We start from the raw sequence: 20,944 nt of genomic DNA on the forward strand, positions 1-20,944 counted from the left end.
GGATATTTGGTTTGTATTCAAAATTTTTTAAATACAAAATTAAGTAAAATAAAAATATTTCATTTAAATTTCTCATAAAAAAAAGTCTTTGGATACGCATTTTTATAAAGTTACAAACAATTCTAAAATCGTCTAAATATCTTTATAACATCCAATAATTCTGGACCATCTATTTATGTATCCATATATGTATAGTATTAAAATTGAACCCAACTATTATAGATTTTACGTTTTATTTACCCGGCAAATCTGAAAACGAATCGATTTTATAATTATACATCAAAGACGGGGAAAAACATTTATTTTGTTGGCTTTTGGAAAATGTTTCACTACACATTGATGTACATATGTATTTGTATATATTTAATTGTTTTTCTTTTTGTTAATTAGTTTTTTTTGTCGATTTCTTGTAAGTTGCATAAATTTTACGCAAGGAAGTTAATTCTCCAATGACTGCGATAGGAAAATATATTGAAAAAAGTCTACCGCTTAAGTTTTAAATACTAGACTAGAAAAAGTTGCTAAAATACATATCGCATATTTTTGTTGTGTGTATAATATGTATAATGTTTTCTTGTATCTGTATGTAAGTAAACGCACATTTCAAGACCCTAGACGTATTATTACAATATACATATACGATATAGATTACAAAAAAACCAGCTAAGCTCTAAAATAGTACACATATGTATGTATTTGTTTTCTTTTTTTCTTTTCTTTTAATCTTTGCATGATGCATGAGAATTTATGAATGTTAAATATATATATACTAAATATATATTTAGATTTATGATGTGAACAACCACTAGATGAGCCATGTATTTTGTGGGGAGTGGATTTTGGGGAAGAGAAAGGATTCAAATCGGAATTGAAAGAAATTCGAGTGTTTTTTGGTTTTTATGTGTTATAATATGTATTCAATGCCATATTTTTAATGCATAAATATTAGCGCTTCATAAATCAGATCAAGTTTCATTTTCTTTTCTTCTTTTTTATGTATAACAAAATGCCAAAATGAACAAAAACATTTGCCCCAAGCTATGAGCACAAAATGCAAGGACTTTTATTAAGTCCTTCTATTTGTTTTTAATATCAATGTTTGAATTGTGTTACTTTGTCAAGCTGTGTGTATGTGTGTGTGTGCGTGATATTGTTTGTGAATTACAATGTTTCAATTTGTTGTCAGCAAACTAATAATAAGTTGAAAACAAATGTGTGAGTAATGGTGTGTTGTTTTTTGCGCTCATAGTTGGTAGCCTTATTTGAAATTGTTGCATGCTTCTTCGCTTGAATGTTTTCTATGCTTTTCTTGTCTTCTTGATTTGTAACTCGTTCATACTCCTCTCTTGTTTTGTGTGTTGTTGTTGTGCGGCTGCTCAAGTTTTGGTTTTACAGCCTCCCGATAGTGCTTCATTTGCGTCTGCCGCTCACAGTGCTCCAACCTGCCTCATTTTGTTGTTGTCTGGCATGCTGTTGTCTGGGAGTTGGAGCTGTTGTCGCTGTGGCAGTGGACGCCGCAGCATCATCTCACTTTTTACCGGGAGGCGCTATTGGTTGGCCGCGCTCCTTGCCACGTAATTTTATGCCAAGCACACGCTCCATCTTGCCCAGTATCAAGTTGTTTGGAATACCGCGTCCGGCTTCATAGTCAGTGACAACTTGCTGCTTCTCGCAGATTTTCTGTGATACGAGAGAAATCAAATTATTTAACTGATTTTGTTTATCGACTTCACCCACTTACAGTGGCCAAATCCTTTTGGCTAAGACCCTTGTTCTGGCGTCCCTGCTGAATGATTTTGCCCACATCGAGCGGTATCTTGTCATGCCGCAATTCTTCAGTCTCACGATCCAGCTTGGCAGTGTTCTTGGTGGTCACATGCTGCTTGTTGGTGCCAGCACCATCTACAACAGCAACAACAACAACAAATTGATTAATTTAAATATTCGATTTTTTTTTAGGTCAGCCAATATGGCCGCCGCCTTTGACAGGGAGGTGAGAGCTTTTCGATTTCGCATTTGGATGCAAAAAAAAGCGTTGCGAAATTAAACACAACACACAGACACGCGCACACAGTCATACGCCCACATATACATACACATTCATACTAACTAGCGATACGCTTAAACAACAACAAATGCGCCACGCAATCCGTATCATTGATTGCAATTGCCTGCCTGCCGTGTGTATTTCGACTTCCACCTCAATCTGCTGCAGGCGTAATTCAAAATAAGGTTAATGATGGATTTTCACTTACATTTTTGCTGAGTATCAACTGCAACACCTTGGCGGCGTGCTTGATTAACAGCTGATTCGGTCTTCAGTTGGCTAGACTTCGGGGCCTTTTTTCTCAAAACGGTTACCGTATCCCAGTCCGACATCTTATTTTCGTCGATCGAAAATATGAAATAAACATTGAATTTGATGTAGTGCTGGTGGCTAGCTTTTGTACAACATTTAGCTACTTACATTGGCTGCTTTGTTAATGCTTTACTTAATGTGAATATATGACTATTTTGTAATTAAAACTAGGAATTCCAGAACTATCTATGAATATCTGAACGGTGTGTGACGGTTTGGGGTTGTGTGTGTGTTTGTCCTCATGTGCTAGAGCTGAAAACGATTCGATTTTAATCGATTGTAATCGGTTTTATGTATTCGTAAAAAATCGATTTTTTTTTGTGAAAATAGAAAATAAATAAACTCAGCCGCAACAGGCCAAAAAATAACAATTTCATATTAAATATTGCACAATTGTCGTCAGGTGGGTCTGCAAGTTGTATATAGAGCCACGATAATTGCTAAAGGGCTACAATTCTTGTGATATTTTTGTATATTTTGAGAGGCGCGTTATTTGAAACTGTTTGTTATTTTTCGGTAATTTCGCAAAACCCTGACCATAATTTCTATGAAATTGTAAAAATATTCTGAATACCATGTTGGTTTCTTGAAACAAATTAATATATTGTTCAAAATAATATATGAAATAAATGCAAATGAAAAATACCGGCTTGTGTTACAAAGGACTATCAACAGCGACAACAGAGCTTTTTGACGAACCAGTTCGATAGGCAATCGAGAAACCGCAATTTTGATTCCACTGAAATTGAAAGAACGCAATTTTCAGCTCGCGTGAAGTTGGCTGCGTCAAGGAAAACACTCAACATGAAGTTGGCTGCACAAAATAAGCTTTGGTTATTCTCGCGCTAATTGCAGACGGTCACTCTAGTCGAGTTAGTCGTCTTGAAAATTTTAATAAAGTCGGTCGGTGTCGCTCTGTGTTGTGCGGGTGGTAATTTTCTGTGTGCTTGTGTGTGTGTAATTGGGAAAAATGCAAAGATATAGATAACTTACAAGCTGCAGTTCAAATACACAACAGTATACAATAAATCGGTATCACTTTTCGTCGTTGAAAATGCGAAATATGTGAGAAAACGGAGCAGCGGACGAGACGCAGACGCAGCGAAAAGACGTAACGGGCAGACAAAGTGCATTTTTTAGGGCGTGTTTTGTAGCCAGCCAGAGCCGCCCCCCCTTCTGCTTCAACACCCCCCCGTCGAAAGGCTGGTGGCATTGGCCACTCAACAAATGAGAGAGTGAGAGAGCAAAAAAAGCAAACACAAAAATTGTTAATTGTTGTCGTCGCACACTACAAAAATTTTGCGTGCAAAAAAAATTTCGCAACATCCTTGAATTTTGTCTACTCTCAAATTGCAAAAAAAAGTGGAGTAGCAGCAAAAAAGAAAAGAAAAAAGAGCGTATCTCGTGAAAGAAAGAAAAGAGACGACGACGACGACGCACGAAAGAAAATGTGTAGAGCAGCGAATTAAAATAAAGCAAACGCGAATGCGATAAATTGCAAAAAGAAGAAAAAAAGTGCATGCAAATAAATTATTTATCGCTAGCAAAAAAAAACTGAAATCAAATTGTGCAAATAAGAAAATATATATAATCGTATAGAGTGTATAAATTGTTATTGCTGCGCAAGAGCAGCCAACCCAACCACCCAACTCCATCTCCAGCTTCTTCTGGTTGCATGTGATTGCGACAATAATGGGAGCACAGCAGGGCAAGGAGCGCGGCTCGCATTCGAGTGGTGGCGGCGGCGGTGGTCATGGCGCCACTGTCAGCTGCATCGGTGTCTCCAGCAGCAGTCCCATTGCCTCCGGTTCGCCGCATTGCATTGCCTCCAATACAACGGGCTCCACATTGCGTGGTTCGCGTCTCAAATCACATCAGTCTTCGTCGTCGGCAGCGGTGTCGGTTTCGGGTCACGGCAGCAACAGCATCGGTTCCAGCGGCTCCAGTGGGTTGTCATCACAGCGCGGTGGAGGCGGAGGTGGCAACTCTAGTGCCTCCCACAAGGATAATCGCTGCAATGCAACTGTGGGCCTAAACATATTTACCGAACACAATGGTGAGTATGCGTTTTGCATAAGTGTGCGTAAAAAATGAGTAAATGCGTGTATGTGTGTGCGTAAAAGTGTATATTTGTGTATGTACATAAGCCACCCGCAGCATACAAATGCACTTAGCGTGTGTATACACTCACTCACACACTTACGCATATAACAGTGTACATAGAGTTAACATTTTGCTTGACAGCTCATACTCTCTCTCTCTCTCAAACTGTCGCTCTCTCGCTTATGCTCTCTCTCACTTATGCTTCCTCTTCCCTTCACTCCATAAACACACACACACATCACTGTGGGGCGGCCGCTCTCCCAATTGAGCCAATTTCTTTCTTTCATTGCTTCCGATTATCATAGACGCGGAATGCACGTTGTAGTTGTTGTTGTTGTTGTTGTTGCCTGCTTGGCCTTATGTACACACAATAGTTCTACATGCTGTTGTTGTTGTTCCTCTTGTTGTAGTTTTGGCTGTTCGCTTTTGTTTACAAGCGAGACACGCGTCGCAAGAAAATGTATTGAATTTGGTAGAGCAGGCAGCATTATTGTTGTTGTGAGGGCGGTTTCGGCTGTTGCTGCTCCTTTTAATACCATACGCACCCCACCATCATCCTCGCCCCCGCATTCGCACCCTCATCCTGCTGCTGTTGCTCGACAGTGGTTGAAAAGTACGCAACAGCAAAAGCAACAACATCAGCAGCAACAGCCACCCCCTCACTGTTTTGTTGACGGGCATTTCCTGCGATTTTTCCTCACGCATTTTCCATACTTTTCCGCAATTTCACAATGCTGTTTGTTTGCAACATATTTCCCCTTTTTTTTCATGCTGACATCTGTATTTGCCATGTCACATTTCTCTAATAGCTTTTTTATGTCCTCTTTCTCCCACTCTCTCTTGCTCCCGGTTATTTTGTCGTCCTACCACAACTTCTGGACAGCGGGGGGGCGCTACACTCTGATTGGATTTATTATCAGTCTGTTCGGCATTATCTAATGGGAAATTGCACCTGCTGCATACAACTCATTAAATGTCTCAAGAGCTGCACAAATGCCACACAATAAATTTCTATATCTTCAAACTCAATTCAGTCTAATTGCCACTCTGGTTGCAATTGGAATACTCGACACACTCTTCTTCTTTTCCTTTGATACTGCCACTTCCACTTTAAGCTCCCTTCAAGATGCTATCAAATTTATTGCAATTTCATTGTATTTCATTTTTTTTATTTGCTCTTGCACTGCAATTTGTTTGCAATTATTTTTATTTATATTTAGCTTTATTGTGTATTACGAGTTCTCTTTCTAACTGCGATAAGCGATAAGCCCCCACAGAGTATGTATTTTATATATACATACGTATGTACAGATGTCTGACCGCATTGAGTCACAGATTGTGCAGTCCGCTTTCAGCTGGGTACGCAGCTCTCTCGCATAACCTTTGTTTGCCGTGCCGGGCAAAAGCACAATTCTAGTATTTATCAGGCAATAAAGTGCCCATTTATCCAAGTAGTATTTTAAGCAATTGCGATAATGGATAAAACACTTGCATCGTTTAGCATAATTGCAGTATTTTCTGTGCCTTCTTCTTTTTAAGCTTTTCAATTTCTTCTTTGTTTTCGTGTTAATTACGCTAAAATACTCTGGTTGGTTTTGTTGGCTTAAGAAAAGATATAAAGTTTTATGTTTATAGTACATTTATATTTTTGTGATAATAAATATATAAATGGTATATTTATATTTTTGTGGTATTAAATATAGCAACGTACCATAAACATAAAATTTTATATTTTTAGATTTATTTATTTTTTGTGATATTAAATATAGAAATCGTTAATGCTCTAAGATATATTTAAAACGTAGTAGAAAACTGCTTGCAAATTACTTAGTATTTTGCTCGTGCTGTTTTGTTATTTATTACCTAAATATACTGTTAATGGTATTTATTTGTGAGAAAAACACTTAAAAGCTTCCTTATTTAGTTTTAATTCAACTATCTGATCAGCATACTTGCCATTGGGCCATTAAAGTTCAACTACGAAACAATACTAGACAAATTTGATGTATTTCGTATTTCGTGCACATTTCCCACACCAAAATTATTCAACCAATTTGCAATCGAATAGAGCACAACCCGCATCACACAGGCCCAGAAGATGCAATTGTCTTTGTTGTTGTGTAGTTTTCGCTTTTTTTTTTTTCGTTTCTAGTTGTTGCAATTACAAAATTACATTGTAGTACAACCGTGTGTCTGGGTACAGATTACAAGCCACCAACCGCAGTCGCCAGTCACCATTCGCCAGTCGCCACCAGGTCGATCTCAGACCAGAGGCAGACCGACTGCCAGCCGCAAATTCAGACTGAAACAGAAACAGAAAGAAAAATAAAAAAAAAAACCAAAAATCACAGTCACACACAACCCAAATACGACAAGCGACAAGCAAACATCTAACATGGCAATTGACGACACAACAGCACAGTGTGGCGAGTGCTCTGCAAGTAGAAACTCCAAAAGGGTTGAACTCCAAATGCAAATAAATCTCATAATAATAAAAGTTATTAGGAAAATGTTTACATTCACTCAGAATGAGTTCATAATTTATTTAAATTCACAAGCGGACCGCTTAATTGCGGTAGAAGTTTAATAATAATAGCAAATTGTGGGAAACGTAAATTTCATTTTCTCACATTATTTATAATAATTATTATGAGTAGTAATTTTATTTACTGCTCTACAAGTTTTACCGCTAGCAGCAAAGTAAATATTTTGATTCCATTTTAAGCATATGATAATATTATATTTTTAACATTTTATTGGGTTCAATAGATTTTCATTCAGTTCCATTTAATAGCTGAAATTCTTGCACAACATTTGCTATTCGGCGTTTTATAGGTACGTTAATTTTTATAGCACCCACAAAGAAATATAGCTTTTCCCATTCACAAGTATTTTATTTAGACAGCCATCAATTCGCAGTTAATAAATAATGTTTTTATCACTAACTAAAATATACAAATTGCTGCCCTGAATTCCACAAAGGGATATATAAATTTCCCATACACTGGCGGCCCACTGTGCCCACCTCGGTTAGTTAGTTTGCAGTCGTAGGCGTTGCCCGCTGGCGGCGCGGAATTTGTCTATAGTTCGAATCGTTATACGACACGATTGTAATTAGATACTTTGGGGGCACCAGCGATAGAGAGAGACTTGCATTGACTTCGATTTGGGAATGCTGCTGCTGCTGATGCTTCAGTGCAGTTGCCAATTGCAAAAAATAAGACCACAGCGCACTCATGTGACATGAGAAATGGAAAATGGCAGTGGGAAAAGGCAAAGGAATGAAGCATGGGAATGGAAAGGGAGACTTCAGCAGTCGCACATCGCAAATGTCTCAAAATAGCCTCAAGTGTGTGTTAGTGTGTGTGTGTAGTAAACTCCTTCTGTTTTCGCTCTCTCTCTTCGCCTTCGCCTTCCGCTCTCTGTCGTGTCTTGCGCGCTCTCTTTGTAATCTGAGTAGCCTGGACTAGAAGCGGAAGGAAGCAAAGAGGAGGCGTCAATGGCCGTTGACTGGACGTTATTTGCTAACATGCAAGCGGCAAATTATGAGACGAGGCAATTGAACTTTTCACATGGCTAATGGACGCCACACGCACACAACTCGCACACACACTTAAAGTGAGTGTGTGTGTGTGTGTGGACACACGGCAAACAGGTGACGTTGGATGTTGGCAAGATTGGCCCGCAGTGTGTTTACTTTACAGCTTTCCCACTCGCATGTGATTATGTAAATATATAAATATTATTTCTTCAATCATTTTATGTGCTCAAACATAATTTCAACGCAAGAGCGAGAGCAAAAGAGATAGAGATAGCTGCAGTTAAACAAGTTGAAGGCGTTGTCTCCACTTTGCCACTTTGTAGTTGTTTTTTTTTTTCTCCACTGACTGCAACCATCATGGATTTTCTATTATTAGCCTGTGCCGTATCTTTCTGTTTCTGTTTCGTTTTATTTTTTTTGCTGCGTCTCATGTCGTTGCCTTTTTATAATTTTCTTTACTTTTACTTGCAACCGAGTCCGCTGGAGTTGGAGTTGGAGCGTCGCGTCGCCTGTTTCCTGGCATTTGCCAGCTCCAAAGTGCCACTCATCGTCATCATTATTATTGTAGTTGTTGCTGCCGTCGTCGTTGTTGTTGTTGTTGTTGTTGCTTCGACTTTGCATGTTTCGCTTTTGGGGCCAAAGGGCTGTTTTCGATCAAGCTCGTAAATCCTTTCGTGCTTCGCATTTCGTGCATTGCAATGCACTTTGATGTTATTTTTAGGCCCCAACACAACAAAACACAACAATGCCAGTTCCTGCCCCTGCCCCCTCTCCCTACTTTGTTTACTACATACATACAATCCAATAAGAACATCAACAGCTGTGAATACCACGAGCGATTCCAATTAGTTTACGACCAGTTGTAAATATTCAAATAGTAATGTTCTTATTTACCATTGGACCATGGCAAGACAAAGTGTCGTCCCATTTGGATCAACAACAACTGCAAAACAATGACAACTAATAGAGCACGAAATAATAAAAATATATGCCTAAAAAACGTAGACAAAAGCTGCGCTGAAAACAGATGTTTTGCTTAGACTGTGAGTCAGTCTTGAGCTCTCTTTAGTTGACTTCTTTCCAGAGAGTTTTCTTTATGAATGTGCTCTGATTAGTTCTCTATATATACCACATCTTTATCGCCACTGTATGACTTCATCTGTTGCTAATCCTTTTTCTCCGAAAATCAACATTAATGTTTTATAAGTATTGAATGCATATTAATCTAAATATTTCCGCCATCAAATGATTTCTTAACTTTGTCATGAATTTAAATTTATATAATTTGCTGTCCATTTTCCAATCTTTAGCTTTTCCTCTTCCGTTTTTTTTCGCATTCCCAGTGGAGCGTTGCAACCGCCGCCCACACGACGCAACACCCGCAGCATTTGGCTGCCCCAAAATGTTGTATGTTGTACGCTTTTCATTATGCTGCGGTCCCCTTCAGGGCTGCGCCTCATTGAAAACTGTTTGCATAAATTAGCTGACGAAAAGCGAAAAGAAAGCGAGTGAGACAGCCAATAGGAAAAACAAACATCATTTGTAAACAGCAGAAAACATTGAGAGAACTGAATATTTAACAGGGAAGAGGACAAAGGGGTGAAGAGTGCGTCAACTAATTATAAGCGCATGAAACGCTTCCACATTCAAACAACAACAAAAACATTTTTCGCCCCATCGCTGTGATTATGTTTGAGGTCATAAATTTTTGACGCCAGTTGATTGATTGACACACACACACACAGATATAATACTTATGCATAATGTGTGCTGCGCTGTATTTATTTATAGTGTACATATTTTTATGTACATAGGTGTTTGTTTTTGGGGGCAAATGAATTACACACAACCAACCAACACATACAATATTTTTATCCCCAAACAAACAAATTGGGAAATGGAGAATAGGGGGGATGAAGACTTTATATGCTCTGCACTTCGGTTGCAATTGATGTGTTTATTAAGTTTAACCACTTACTCACACACACACACACCCCTGTGATGTCTGCCTCTGTTAACAAGCGCCCAAGGTCGAACACATTAAGCATGTGCAAAAATCAACAGCAAACAGTAAATGTTTCGCCTCTTTTTATATTATACCATATCACACACATGCTCAGATTTGTATAGTATTTTATTATAGCATAAACAAATTGTAAATAAATGTACAAATACTAATGCTTTGCACAAAACCGTTTCAAATGCAACAAGAATCGCTTTCACGACAAAGAACCAGGGAAACCTGTTCTTCCACGTTCACAGAGGAGTCGAAAGAGGAAGGTGGAGAGGGAGAGGAGGCGGTTTAGAGAACTACATTTTGAGGCGGCGTCAAATCCATCAATGAGGCAACCTGCCTCCAACTCGATATGAGACTGCAGCACAAATCACGTTCGTAATTGTAACTGTAATGAGAATTGAGTTTTCTCGCTTGCCACAGCACGTACAGCAGCTGTCTGCATGTGTGTGTGTGTCTGTGTAAGTGCAATTTACCTGTAGCTGCAGCCATAGATACGAGATACAAACACCTCCCACATGTGCTGCAACACAATCTCTCTCTCTCGCTCTCTCTTTCTCTCTCTCGCTCCCCAACAGAGACAACGGTAGCTCAAGCTCGAGCTCAAGCCTTAAGCTCCCCAATGCCAGCGGTCACTGATTGAATTTCTGATGGCGACTTGGACTTTAACTGCCCATAGCATTATATGCCCGATTATTGTTGCAATTGTTGTAGATATGCATGCCAGAGTGTGTATCTGTAAAGTCCGCAATCAATGCAAAAGTGTTCAATCTGCGAAATTGTGCCTAAAGGCCATATATGCAAGTTCTGCCTTAATTTCTGCAATTTTATGGCGAATTTCAATTTAAATGTCGGAAAGTCAGACCATTTAGCTACGATTTCGTTGCAGGCTAAACGAAGTTCGAATTGAACTGAAATAGAAACTAAATTGTTAATAAAAGGTCGACGGAAACGTAGTAAAAGTATATGTGTCGATAGTAAATGTTATGGATAGTAAAATATATACCGTTACAGGTAAAGTCATTAATAATCAACTACGTAATGGGGGTTGGAATAAGGAAAAAGATGAACGGAAGTGCAGTTTAAATATATCGATAGTATAATATCGATAGTAAAATATATATCGTTAGCTAACTGTTCGGTCATTAATAAACTACTTAATGAATCGGAATTCAACTTAAATAAGCGGAAGTGCAGTAAAAATAAATCGATAGTATAATATCGATAGTAAACGATATATCGTTGGCTAATTATTCAGTAATTAATAATCAACTACGTAATGAGTCTTGGCATGCAATTCATAAAGAAAAGCATCTTTAAGTGCAGCAAGAGTCCAAGCTTCCTCCTTCCATTATCTACACTTGCGATTTTTATTACGCGAATGCATCGATAGTAATGCTTATAAGCAATAATTGTAGCTCGCCATGTTAGTTAAACCGTCTTTATGTGCACATAAAAACCATTTAAGCACACAAAGAAACGACTTTTCATAACTAAAGGCGAGTCTAATCTATGCGGAATGTGTTAAATGCATTCGAAAATGGCAAAAGTCGTTAAACAGTCGCCGTTGTTACTAAAGCTTGTCATGCCCATAACACTGTCACTCTTTGACATTCCCAACTTCCATATGTGACTGAGTCAATATCGATTTAATTATATTAGTAAAAGTCTGGCAAAGTAAGGCATAGTATAGTTAAATTTCACTCGAATTTCTTTTGCCAAAAATAATATTCCTTTTACAAATACAAATACAAATACTACAACACAATGATTTTTGCCAAAAACGAATCACGAAAATTGGCAAGTATTTGCTGTAAAAAAGCGAACTAAAGAAAAAGCATAACAAATGAGCCATGGAAGAGCACGAAACCAGTTCTCCAAACATTGCTGATGATGATGATGACGCGAGAGCATCTCTCACTCTTTCTCTCAGTCTCTCGCTTCTCCAAATCACTCTCGGCTAACTCTCAGCTCCCAGCTGACCGGCGTCCGGTGTTCATTGGTGTTCCGACATGGTCAGTGAACCGTCAATGTGGAAACATGAAATGAAAATTATGCCCAAAAAACCAAAAAGAAAATAAAAAAATGTTAAGTCCAATTGAGTAAGCTCAACTTGCAGATACCATGTAAGGTAAAGAAGAATAAATATGTCTCACCTTTTTTCGCATTATTATTTATTGTTGAATTTAAATCTGGAATATAGGTTGTGAATTTTACTTATATAAAAGTAATCATTTTATTCTATTTTAAAACCTTAAATCTCCAAAATTGAATTTTCATGGAATTTCTTTACTTTTTATTTGTAAATCTCAAATATAGAAACTACATTGGACTTCTTTATTTTATTTTTAAATCTCAAATATAGAACCTAGGATTTCTTCATTTTATTTCATTTTAAAATATAGAATTTGCATAGGAATTCTTTATTTTATTTTTCTCTAAATTCGCAAATTATTAATATTGTTGTTCAACATTCAATCAGTTTCTTCAGATCTTCAATATCTTTTCAATCTTCAAGCTACAATGTCTCTCAGTATTTCACCACTTCCTCCAACTTCAATTCTATAGGGTACAACAAAAAAAGCAACTGAAGCCCTGAAGAATGAACACCAAAAAGCAACAGCAGTTAATTTTAACTTCATAAACAGCTCTTTGTGCTGCATGCGTATGTTTATGTGTCGTGTCTCCCAAAGTATTTTTAAATAATTAATGTGAAATTTAATTCATTTAATTGCCGCCTAATGGCTGAACTGCCGGTTCTTCTTCTTCTGCTGCTGCTGTTTGCTGCTTTTTGTTGTCCACCATGGTATTTGGAATTGAAGTTTCTGAGTTGAAGTTGTCGCCACTTTCGTTTTTTTTCTCTCTCTCTCTTTCGACTTTTTTCATTCGCTGTTGTTTGTCTTTTGTTTTATTTCGTTTTATGTGCACTTTTATTATGATTTTCGCCAAGCAGCGCCATTCAGAAGTTTTCGTCTTTTGTATGCGTCTGTTTTTGTGGATATGCGACGTCTGTCAATTTTTTACGCCGTCTGGCAATATTTAAACGACATCCCACATCCGCAGTGTCTCGCTCTGGCTGCGGTCTGTCCGTCCGTCCGTCTGTCTGTCCTCTCCTTATCCGTCCTGGCTATTGCACTTGCTTCCCAGAACTGCACAGTTGAATCACCGAAGAGTTGATATTATACAGAATATGTTTACAACAGCCGCAAACGAGTCGAAAGACATAGATACTGCTTGCTGCTGCTTTTGCTGCTGGAGATACCCTCAATACTGGCCTCTTGATCTCATCAAGTATGTTTATTCTACGTTGTGTCGAGATCTGAGTCAATATAGACATCATCATATTTATAGAAAATTATAATATTGTCTTGTGGAAATCCGTTCTCGTTTCTTAGGTAAACGCAGCAATCAATATTTTCTTTATTGTACATAAACCTATTTCTAATCACACAAAAGAGCATTAAAAGTTCGCCAACTTTTGAATATTCACAATTGCCAGACATTTTCTGGTGAAAAAATCAGCTCAACTTTTTCCTTGTTGTGAATTCCATGCGCCGCCGTGTTTTTGTATTCCATAGACCACAATCTAGATACGGACGGGGCAGCGCTTTGAAGTCGCATGCATTTGCGACGACCGCACCTTGTCTGGCACTGGCAGTTTTGATAAGAAACTCATTCCCCATGAGCTCCTTTGTTGGAAAAGTACAAAAGTTGAAGGGAGTAGAAAACCGAGCAGAAAACAACATGTTGGACATCATTTACAATGAAACTTTCAAGAAATTATTATAAAACGTTCAAGAAAGTGAGGCATGAGAGTGGTTAAAACAGTTTGCCAAAAGTTTTGGAAAGTGAGAATGTTTGGCAGCTTTGAGATACATAACAGTAAAACTATTAAAGCAATCAGAAAATATGAGCAAAGTTTGTATCTTTTGAGCTGGAAGCAAGAACGAAAATTGTTTAAAACATTTATATTGATTTATTTTGGAGTTAAATTCCATTAAATGAAACTTTCAGATGATATGATTATAATTTGTATCTCTTAGGTACATTCGAGTTCGTTTGTGTATCTTTTAGAAGCAGCAAAAATTGTTTAAAACATTTATTTCGATTCATTTTGAACATAAATTCCATTAAATAAAACTTTCAGAAGGTATGAGTATAATTTGTATGTCTTAGATACATTCCAGTTGGATTCTGTATCTTTTAGGAGAATAAATGAAAATGGTTTGAAATATTAATATTGATTCATTTTGAACACAAATTCCATTAAAGAAAACTTTCAGTAATATGAAATATTTCAGACACATTTAAGTTGGTTTAATTTAATCCCAACCTTACCCAATTTTGAGTAAAGTTTGACGTTGCATCATCAGTAACAAATTAATTTTTCCCAAATTTCGAACATGTTTTTCAGTCTTCCCCAAAATATAACTCAATAAGCATCCATTTAACCAGCTTCCATCATTAGATTGGGGGAGGCGGAGAAGGCCTGTGAAACCATTTTTTCGAAATATTAATAAATGAAATTGCCGCTACCGAAGTTGAGTTGTCGAGTTTAGAGATCAAAGTTTCACTTTGCGTGCGCTGTGAACATCGAGTGTATGAGTGTATTCACTTTACTCGAGCATGTAATTACAGATTGTCATAACCCAGCAAGCAATTTGAGCGATTTCTGACAGTTTTCTGATAGTTTTTTTATGAGCATTTTACATCATAAAGTGCCCAAAAGAGAGTCCGGAAAGAGCGTTTTTTTCCGTGAAAACGGTCGCACTTTAAGAGGGCAATTTCTGAGTCTAATATGACTCTTTTTTGACACAGAAATAAGTGCTTTCACCCTCCTAATCAAGCATTGAAAACGCTCCGAAAATACTCATAAAAGTATAATTTTTAGGCACTTAAATCGCACCGAAAAAATTCTTATCGGACTCGTTTTGGTTTATACAATCGTGTAGATAAATTGATCTTTATATAATTTTTATTTAATTCAACAAATTACAATATTAGAAAAATATAAAAAAATTTGAAGAAAAATTTAAAAATAATTGAAATATTATAAAGTTAGGATTTCAAATTCACAGTTTAATGAAGAACTTAGCATTATTTACTTAACGTATATTTTATATTTTAATTGTCCACTAATCACGACCGACTTGCAAGGCACGTAATGCAGAAACTAAATAAATGTTTTGTGATCTCGATTATCGCAAATCTGCATTCCGTTATTTTAAGCGCTGTTTTAACTCAGTTCTTACTTAACTTAACTCCGAATATGCTCAGACAATAGACCATTTTATGAGTCGATGTTTAGAATGCACTGATTGCGCTCCGAAAACGTTCTTATTTATGTGCCTACTCAGAAAACACTCTTAAAATCGGCTCTTTTTGGACACATAATTTAGAGCCCTCCTAACTTTGCTTGCTGGGAAAGTGCCGCAATAAGATACGCACACACACACATACGCACACACACTCAAACAAGCACTCACACTGGCACTCAACTAGCAATCAATTTAATCTATGCACTCGCATCGTATTTGGAAATTTTTGAACCCGTATTCATTTGGAACATTATTGCAAAGTGTAAAATCAAATTTGATTATCTCTTTTGGGGATTGTGTCAAGCAAAAAGCTTTTTTATTCATCACTCTTAGCAGCCCCGCCCACTTCATGCATTACCTGCCCACTTGCCGCAATTATATTTCAGCTTTTCCCCGAATTTTATTGTCCGTCATTGTCAATGGCGACAACGACGGCGCCATCGCCATCACTAAGAGTATTTTTCATTTTTCCAGTCGCTTTTCAGTTTTTATATAATCGCCAAAGTGGAAACCAGCTTTCGCAATGCCTGTAAAAATGTCGAAACAAACAAATTGAAAGCAGAGCCAAAACAATAACAATAACTAAAACCGGAACCAGCCAAGTTCCAGTCTGTCGCATCTAACGTCCATTTATCTGGCTAATTGCCCCCAAATGACAAACACCTCAGCAATGTGGAAATATAAATGTAAACTGTGATAGAACATCGTAATTTGGTGGCTGCTTTCCCAACGGTGCTTATTACTCACCTGTGGTAATTTCATTATACCCAGAACGCCAAAACAAAAGTGTAAATTGGGAATAAGAAAGATAATTATAGAAATATGTAGTTTGAGATGTGTAAATCCAAAGATGTAGGAGTTGGTGGTGAAAAACTATCGATAGTATGCACAATCGTACACCAGCAACTATCGATGAAAGTATATTTTATATACAAAAAGAATTGCTCATAAATTTTGTACAAAAAGAAGACAACATTCCAGTTAGAACATATACATTTAAAACATTCATACATTTAAAACTGTCGATAGTACCGATATTACTATCGATAGTTTTTTACAGTTCAAGATTTTCTCATTAAAAAAGCGTTGAAGCTACAAACATTCAAAGCAACAGCTTCTAGGGTATATTCGAGTCTGCCTTCTTACTTTTATAGCTACAACAGAATATTTGCATAATTCCCGGCTTACATAATTCAGCGGATAACTGCAATTTAATAATAATTTTCTACAATTACGCACTCTCGTTCTCTCGTGTTTATATTCTCAATTATTATTCATTTTCGCTGCAAATTGATTTTCTGGCTATTCACTTTTCGTTATTGTTATTGTTGTTTTTTGCAGTTTTCAATTTCGTTTTCTGCTTTTGGGCTTTCAGCTTCAGTCGAGCGTGGCGAAAAGAAAAGCTTTTTCGAAATTCCAACTCTGCGCTTCTTTCACCAAACAAAAAAGGCAACTTTTGATTTCTATTTATTGTATGCGAATCGACTAAGTGACTGAATGACTGACTGATTGATTGAATGTACATAATTCATTCATTCGTTTCGGCATTGTACAAAATTGTTGAAATTGTGAAAAACGAAATCAGCTCAAGGAGAAAGTTTAGCACATTTTTCTCCCTCCCCGCGCTCCACATCACATTTTTGTTTAACAGTTTTGCACCTGTTCATAAAATGTTTGAACAAAATGTGGAATAATAAGTTGAATGAACTGCAATTGTATACAGGTGTCTATGGGAAAAGTGAGTGTTATTTATAGACTGTGCAACGCTTTGAGTGAGTGTGTTGCGAACGTGAAGGTTAATAAGATGATTTGCTTAATGGATAATGGCGAATGTGGAATGGGGATTTATGCGATCAACTTAAATGATGCGTGTAGATGACTTGATGATAAGAGGCTTGAAATATCTTTGCAAGATCATTTAACATTCACAACAAAAGACCCACAAATTGTCATTATCTTGGTCGCATAATCGCAGCCTCGTAAATTACGTTGGAGATGTGCATAAAATTATTAAAAAGCGACCTCAAAAACATGACCATAACCATTCCAAACACAATTCACAATAGCAAGCAACAAGCAGTCACAGTTTGAGAACCCACGGATTTGTTTTGTTATCTTTTCCCATGCTTTGAATAGGGAAGAACAAAACAACAAAATGAAGAAGAAGATGGAAAAAGAAACCTCCCATTGTATTGCATTCGTATTTGATTCCTCTCCCATCTGTTTTTTTGTGTGTTGTGTGTTTGAGCTTTTCATTTCATATTTGCTTATCTAAAAAATTTTATGGTCAAATGCTTTTTATCGCATCTTAAATTTATTATCTGTAAAATACACCCATGCGATTCGCCTGAGAATGTGAATGTAAATGTGTGACGAGTATATTCATTCATTCATTCAGCAGACAGTCACGAAATGTCTGACAGCTCGAACTGCCAGACAGCCCGAACAAAAACAAATGCAAATGAATAAGCAATAACAGAAACAGCAATAGCAACAAAAACAAAGGCAAAGGCAAAAGCAAAAACACAAAAATGTTGTGAATACTGAAAAATACTTGACAAATGCCACGCACTCGTTGCCTGCATAAACAATAAGTCATAAAAAAAGCATAAACAAAACATAGCAAGGCGAGAAAAATGCCCACAGACACATGCGACAAACATAGCGCATAGAATAAATGTACAGTGGTTAGAGATCTATGGAAATGGGGAGGAAATCCTTATCAGTTTGTCGTGCAAATTTAACTACGTTTTTAACGATTTCAAATGACTCCGTAAACACGTTATAGAGCAATAAAAATAAGCTGTTAATAGCGTGGCTTGCATTTCAAATTGAATGGTCAGGAGAATACTTAAAAATAGCTAAAAAAAAAAAAATAACTAGTTATTAAAGTTAACAATATAGTTTTAGCGACCCTTAGAATACTTCAAATATATTTTCCATTTTAGGCATTTTTCAATAAAGTTTTTAGCTGTACTATTTCATTCATTCATTTTTTTAAATGAACAATTCTATAAGAATTAAATCTCAGCTAAAAAGTATATTTTTCAGCTTGAGAAATTTTTATTTAGTTTACTTACAGCTGAATTAAATGTATTAACTTTATATTTAGATTTCCTAAACAATTCAATTCCCTCTCTCTTCGCCCACTGTGCGAACATGCAGACTGATTCATTTATTTGAAAGTGTTGCCAGAACCTTATACGTTTGACCAACGCGGCGTATGCTTTTTCAATTTCTCTCTCTTTGTTGCCTCTTTCTCTCTTTTTTATATGCAAATTCTGATTCATATTTGCATGGCCAAACAAAAATAATATAAAACGCCAAAACGAAATAACAAATGTGCATGCGAATGCTTTTCGTTTTTGCGTTTTGGCCGTCGACGCCGTCTGCCAAATCAACAATTAAAAGCCATTTTCATTCACAAATAAATGAGGACTCTGAACAATGGGGATTGACCATCAGGCACGTGAATATCGCCATGAAAATTGGCATTGAAAGTGCAGCAAAACAGGCAGCAGCCAGCCAGCCAGCAGCCACTTGAGAGCACTCGGCTAGCCTTGACCGTACACCTGGACCGGCGCCAAAATAATTGATAATGGTCTGAGTCAGACAGGTTGCGGAATGCGAAAATATTTTGGTGAAGAGTATTTAACAAAACGGGGAACTCCTTAAGTGGGAGGAAAGAATGATTTAATGAGGCATAAGAAGAAGAATATGAGCTGTGATTATGAGGAAAATTGTCTTAACAGTGAATAATATTTTGGTATTTCTTGTCAATTTTGCGGATTATTAATCTTTTATTGTTAAACCAATTTTTTGAGAAGGTAACATACCATAAAAAAGATGGTAAACTTCTCTTTGAGTGAAATGAAAAATTAATTCAAGTGACTATATTGGGACCTAAAAGAAAATGATCTTCATAGTGAATAATATTTGGATATTTCTTGTTATATTGATTTTTTTCCTATATACAAGGAAATGTATTTAATATATTGCATTACATTGACACTTTAAATTAGCATTGAAAAAATAATTATTTCTTAAAATCATTTGAGTGATTATCATATAATTATTAAGAAGTTTTCTTTATGAAGGGAAGCAACCTATCAATAGCATGAATATTTAGTATTCTTCAGCATCTCCCTATTTGAATTTCTTCAATCTGAGCACCATTCCCATAAAAGGGACTCATTAAAAGGGACTTTTATGTAAAATTATTGAATTGCTAGCTCCATCTTTACTTTAAAGTACAACTCTCACGAAGCTTATTATCAAGTATTCTACTTCTAACCCACACATCACACACAATATCAAATATTTATTACAGCTTATGAGAAAAGGCTTAATAAAACCCGATCAAGAGTGACATTTTGTTCATATCGATCCGATTGCTTTTGGGTCACAGCTCTGACATGGGCTCAACGAGTTGACCTTTAAAGTATTCATACTCCTCGAGTATGAATATGATATGAATAGGTAATGCAGCATGTGCCGAGCAAGCCAACAATGTGTTTGCAACAGTGACGATGCCAAGGTCCCTTTTGATGTGCATTCAATGGGCTGGGTCTGCTGTTGGGCGTTAGAAAGCTGCTGTGTGTGTGTGTGCATGAAAGTGTAATTAGGATCGTTGTGGCATCTATTCAGACGGCATTTCAATGCCACACACAATGCTGCAGGGACACGCTGGCAAGGACACAGATGCCACATTTGCCACATTCATAAGTGGCAGTCACAAAAAGTAACAGACTCGAACGTCGAACCAACGGCTGAATGCCAAATGCTAAATCGATAAAAAGAAAAACCAAACAGACACTCACACAAAAATCTCTTGCTCAAACATTTTTCTATGTAGCATCCATTTGTCAGTCTCCCAGTCTATCTCTCTCTCTCCCTCTCGTTTTGTGTGCAGCATTCAATTAATTTGCTGGATGGGTTTTAATGATGGCTTTGTCAACGATAAAGTGCTTGCTGTCTCCCAAAGTATTTCCATTATTGATTTTATTTTCTCTGTACTCTCGACTCTTTAATATGTATTTATTGCACTCACTTGATTTTCATCTTCTTGCTGTACAACAACATATGGCAGGGCAGTCTGCATTTGTGTGTGTGTGTACGTGGGGGGCGTGGCAGCGCGCTTGACACACGCCTGCAGCGCTGCGTCAGAGAAAACGTCAAGCGAACTGTTTTTCCCATGCCCTCTTCTATGATATGCGTACTTTACAACAGGGACACGAACCACGGACTCTGTCGACGATGGACACTAGGAGGGGGGCGGGAGCTGAGGACTAGCCTTGAGTGGAATCCTTACAAAAGTGGTAAAAATTGCCAGCGGCACACAGCACACGAAGTTGCCAAGTCACAGAGTTTGCCAAGGGTGGATTTGCCAAGTGCAGGGACAGACGACTTTGCCTCACCTCACCTCTCTCTCACACTCTCTCCATTCTCCAACTCTCCAACCCAACCCATTTCTAGCAAACAGCGTCGCGCCTTCTCCGCTTGCCCATAGAATTATGTTCTTTTGTTTCTGGCATCTTCTCTCATTTTTTTTTTTTCTTTCATTTCGCATTTCTCGTTCTCTGTAGTTTTTCTTCGCATGTTTTTCGCAC

At 37.2% G+C, this 20,944-nt stretch overlaps 2 protein-coding genes across 6 annotated transcripts in view; one reads left to right on the top strand and one right to left on the bottom strand.

The window, feature by feature from the left end:
* Positions 1-264: 264 nt before the first annotated feature.
* Positions 265-2,628, bottom strand: LOC133842865 (endothelial differentiation-related factor 1 homolog). The gene is given in 4 exon segments (XM_062276146.1): positions 265-1,680; positions 1,742-1,902; positions 2,256-2,379; positions 2,468-2,628. Coding segments are annotated over 3 exon segments (555 nt in total). The 5' UTR covers positions 2,468-2,628; the 3' UTR covers positions 265-1,410.
* Positions 2,629-3,226: 598 nt separating this feature from the next.
* LOC133842859 (tyrosine-protein kinase Abl) overlaps positions 3,227-20,944 on the top strand; it is a 32,206-nt gene continuing 14,488 nt past the window's right edge. For 4 of the 5 annotated variants that reach the window (XM_062276139.1, XM_062276137.1, XM_062276136.1 and 1 more), the window contains exon 1: positions 3,228-4,415. In XM_062276139.1, coding sequence (XP_062132123.1) covers positions 4,052-4,415 — 364 coding nt within the window. In that variant the 5' untranslated portion in view covers positions 3,228-4,051. Of the gene's footprint in view, positions 4,416-20,944 lie in introns of all 5 variants that reach the window. The other variant, XM_062276135.1, reaches the window with a different exon arrangement.

This window comes from Drosophila sulfurigaster, chromosome 3 (genome assembly GCF_023558435.1).
Source record: "Drosophila sulfurigaster albostrigata strain 15112-1811.04 chromosome 3, ASM2355843v2, whole genome shotgun sequence".
Lineage (NCBI taxonomy): Eukaryota > Metazoa > Arthropoda > Insecta > Diptera > Drosophilidae > Drosophila > Drosophila sulfurigaster.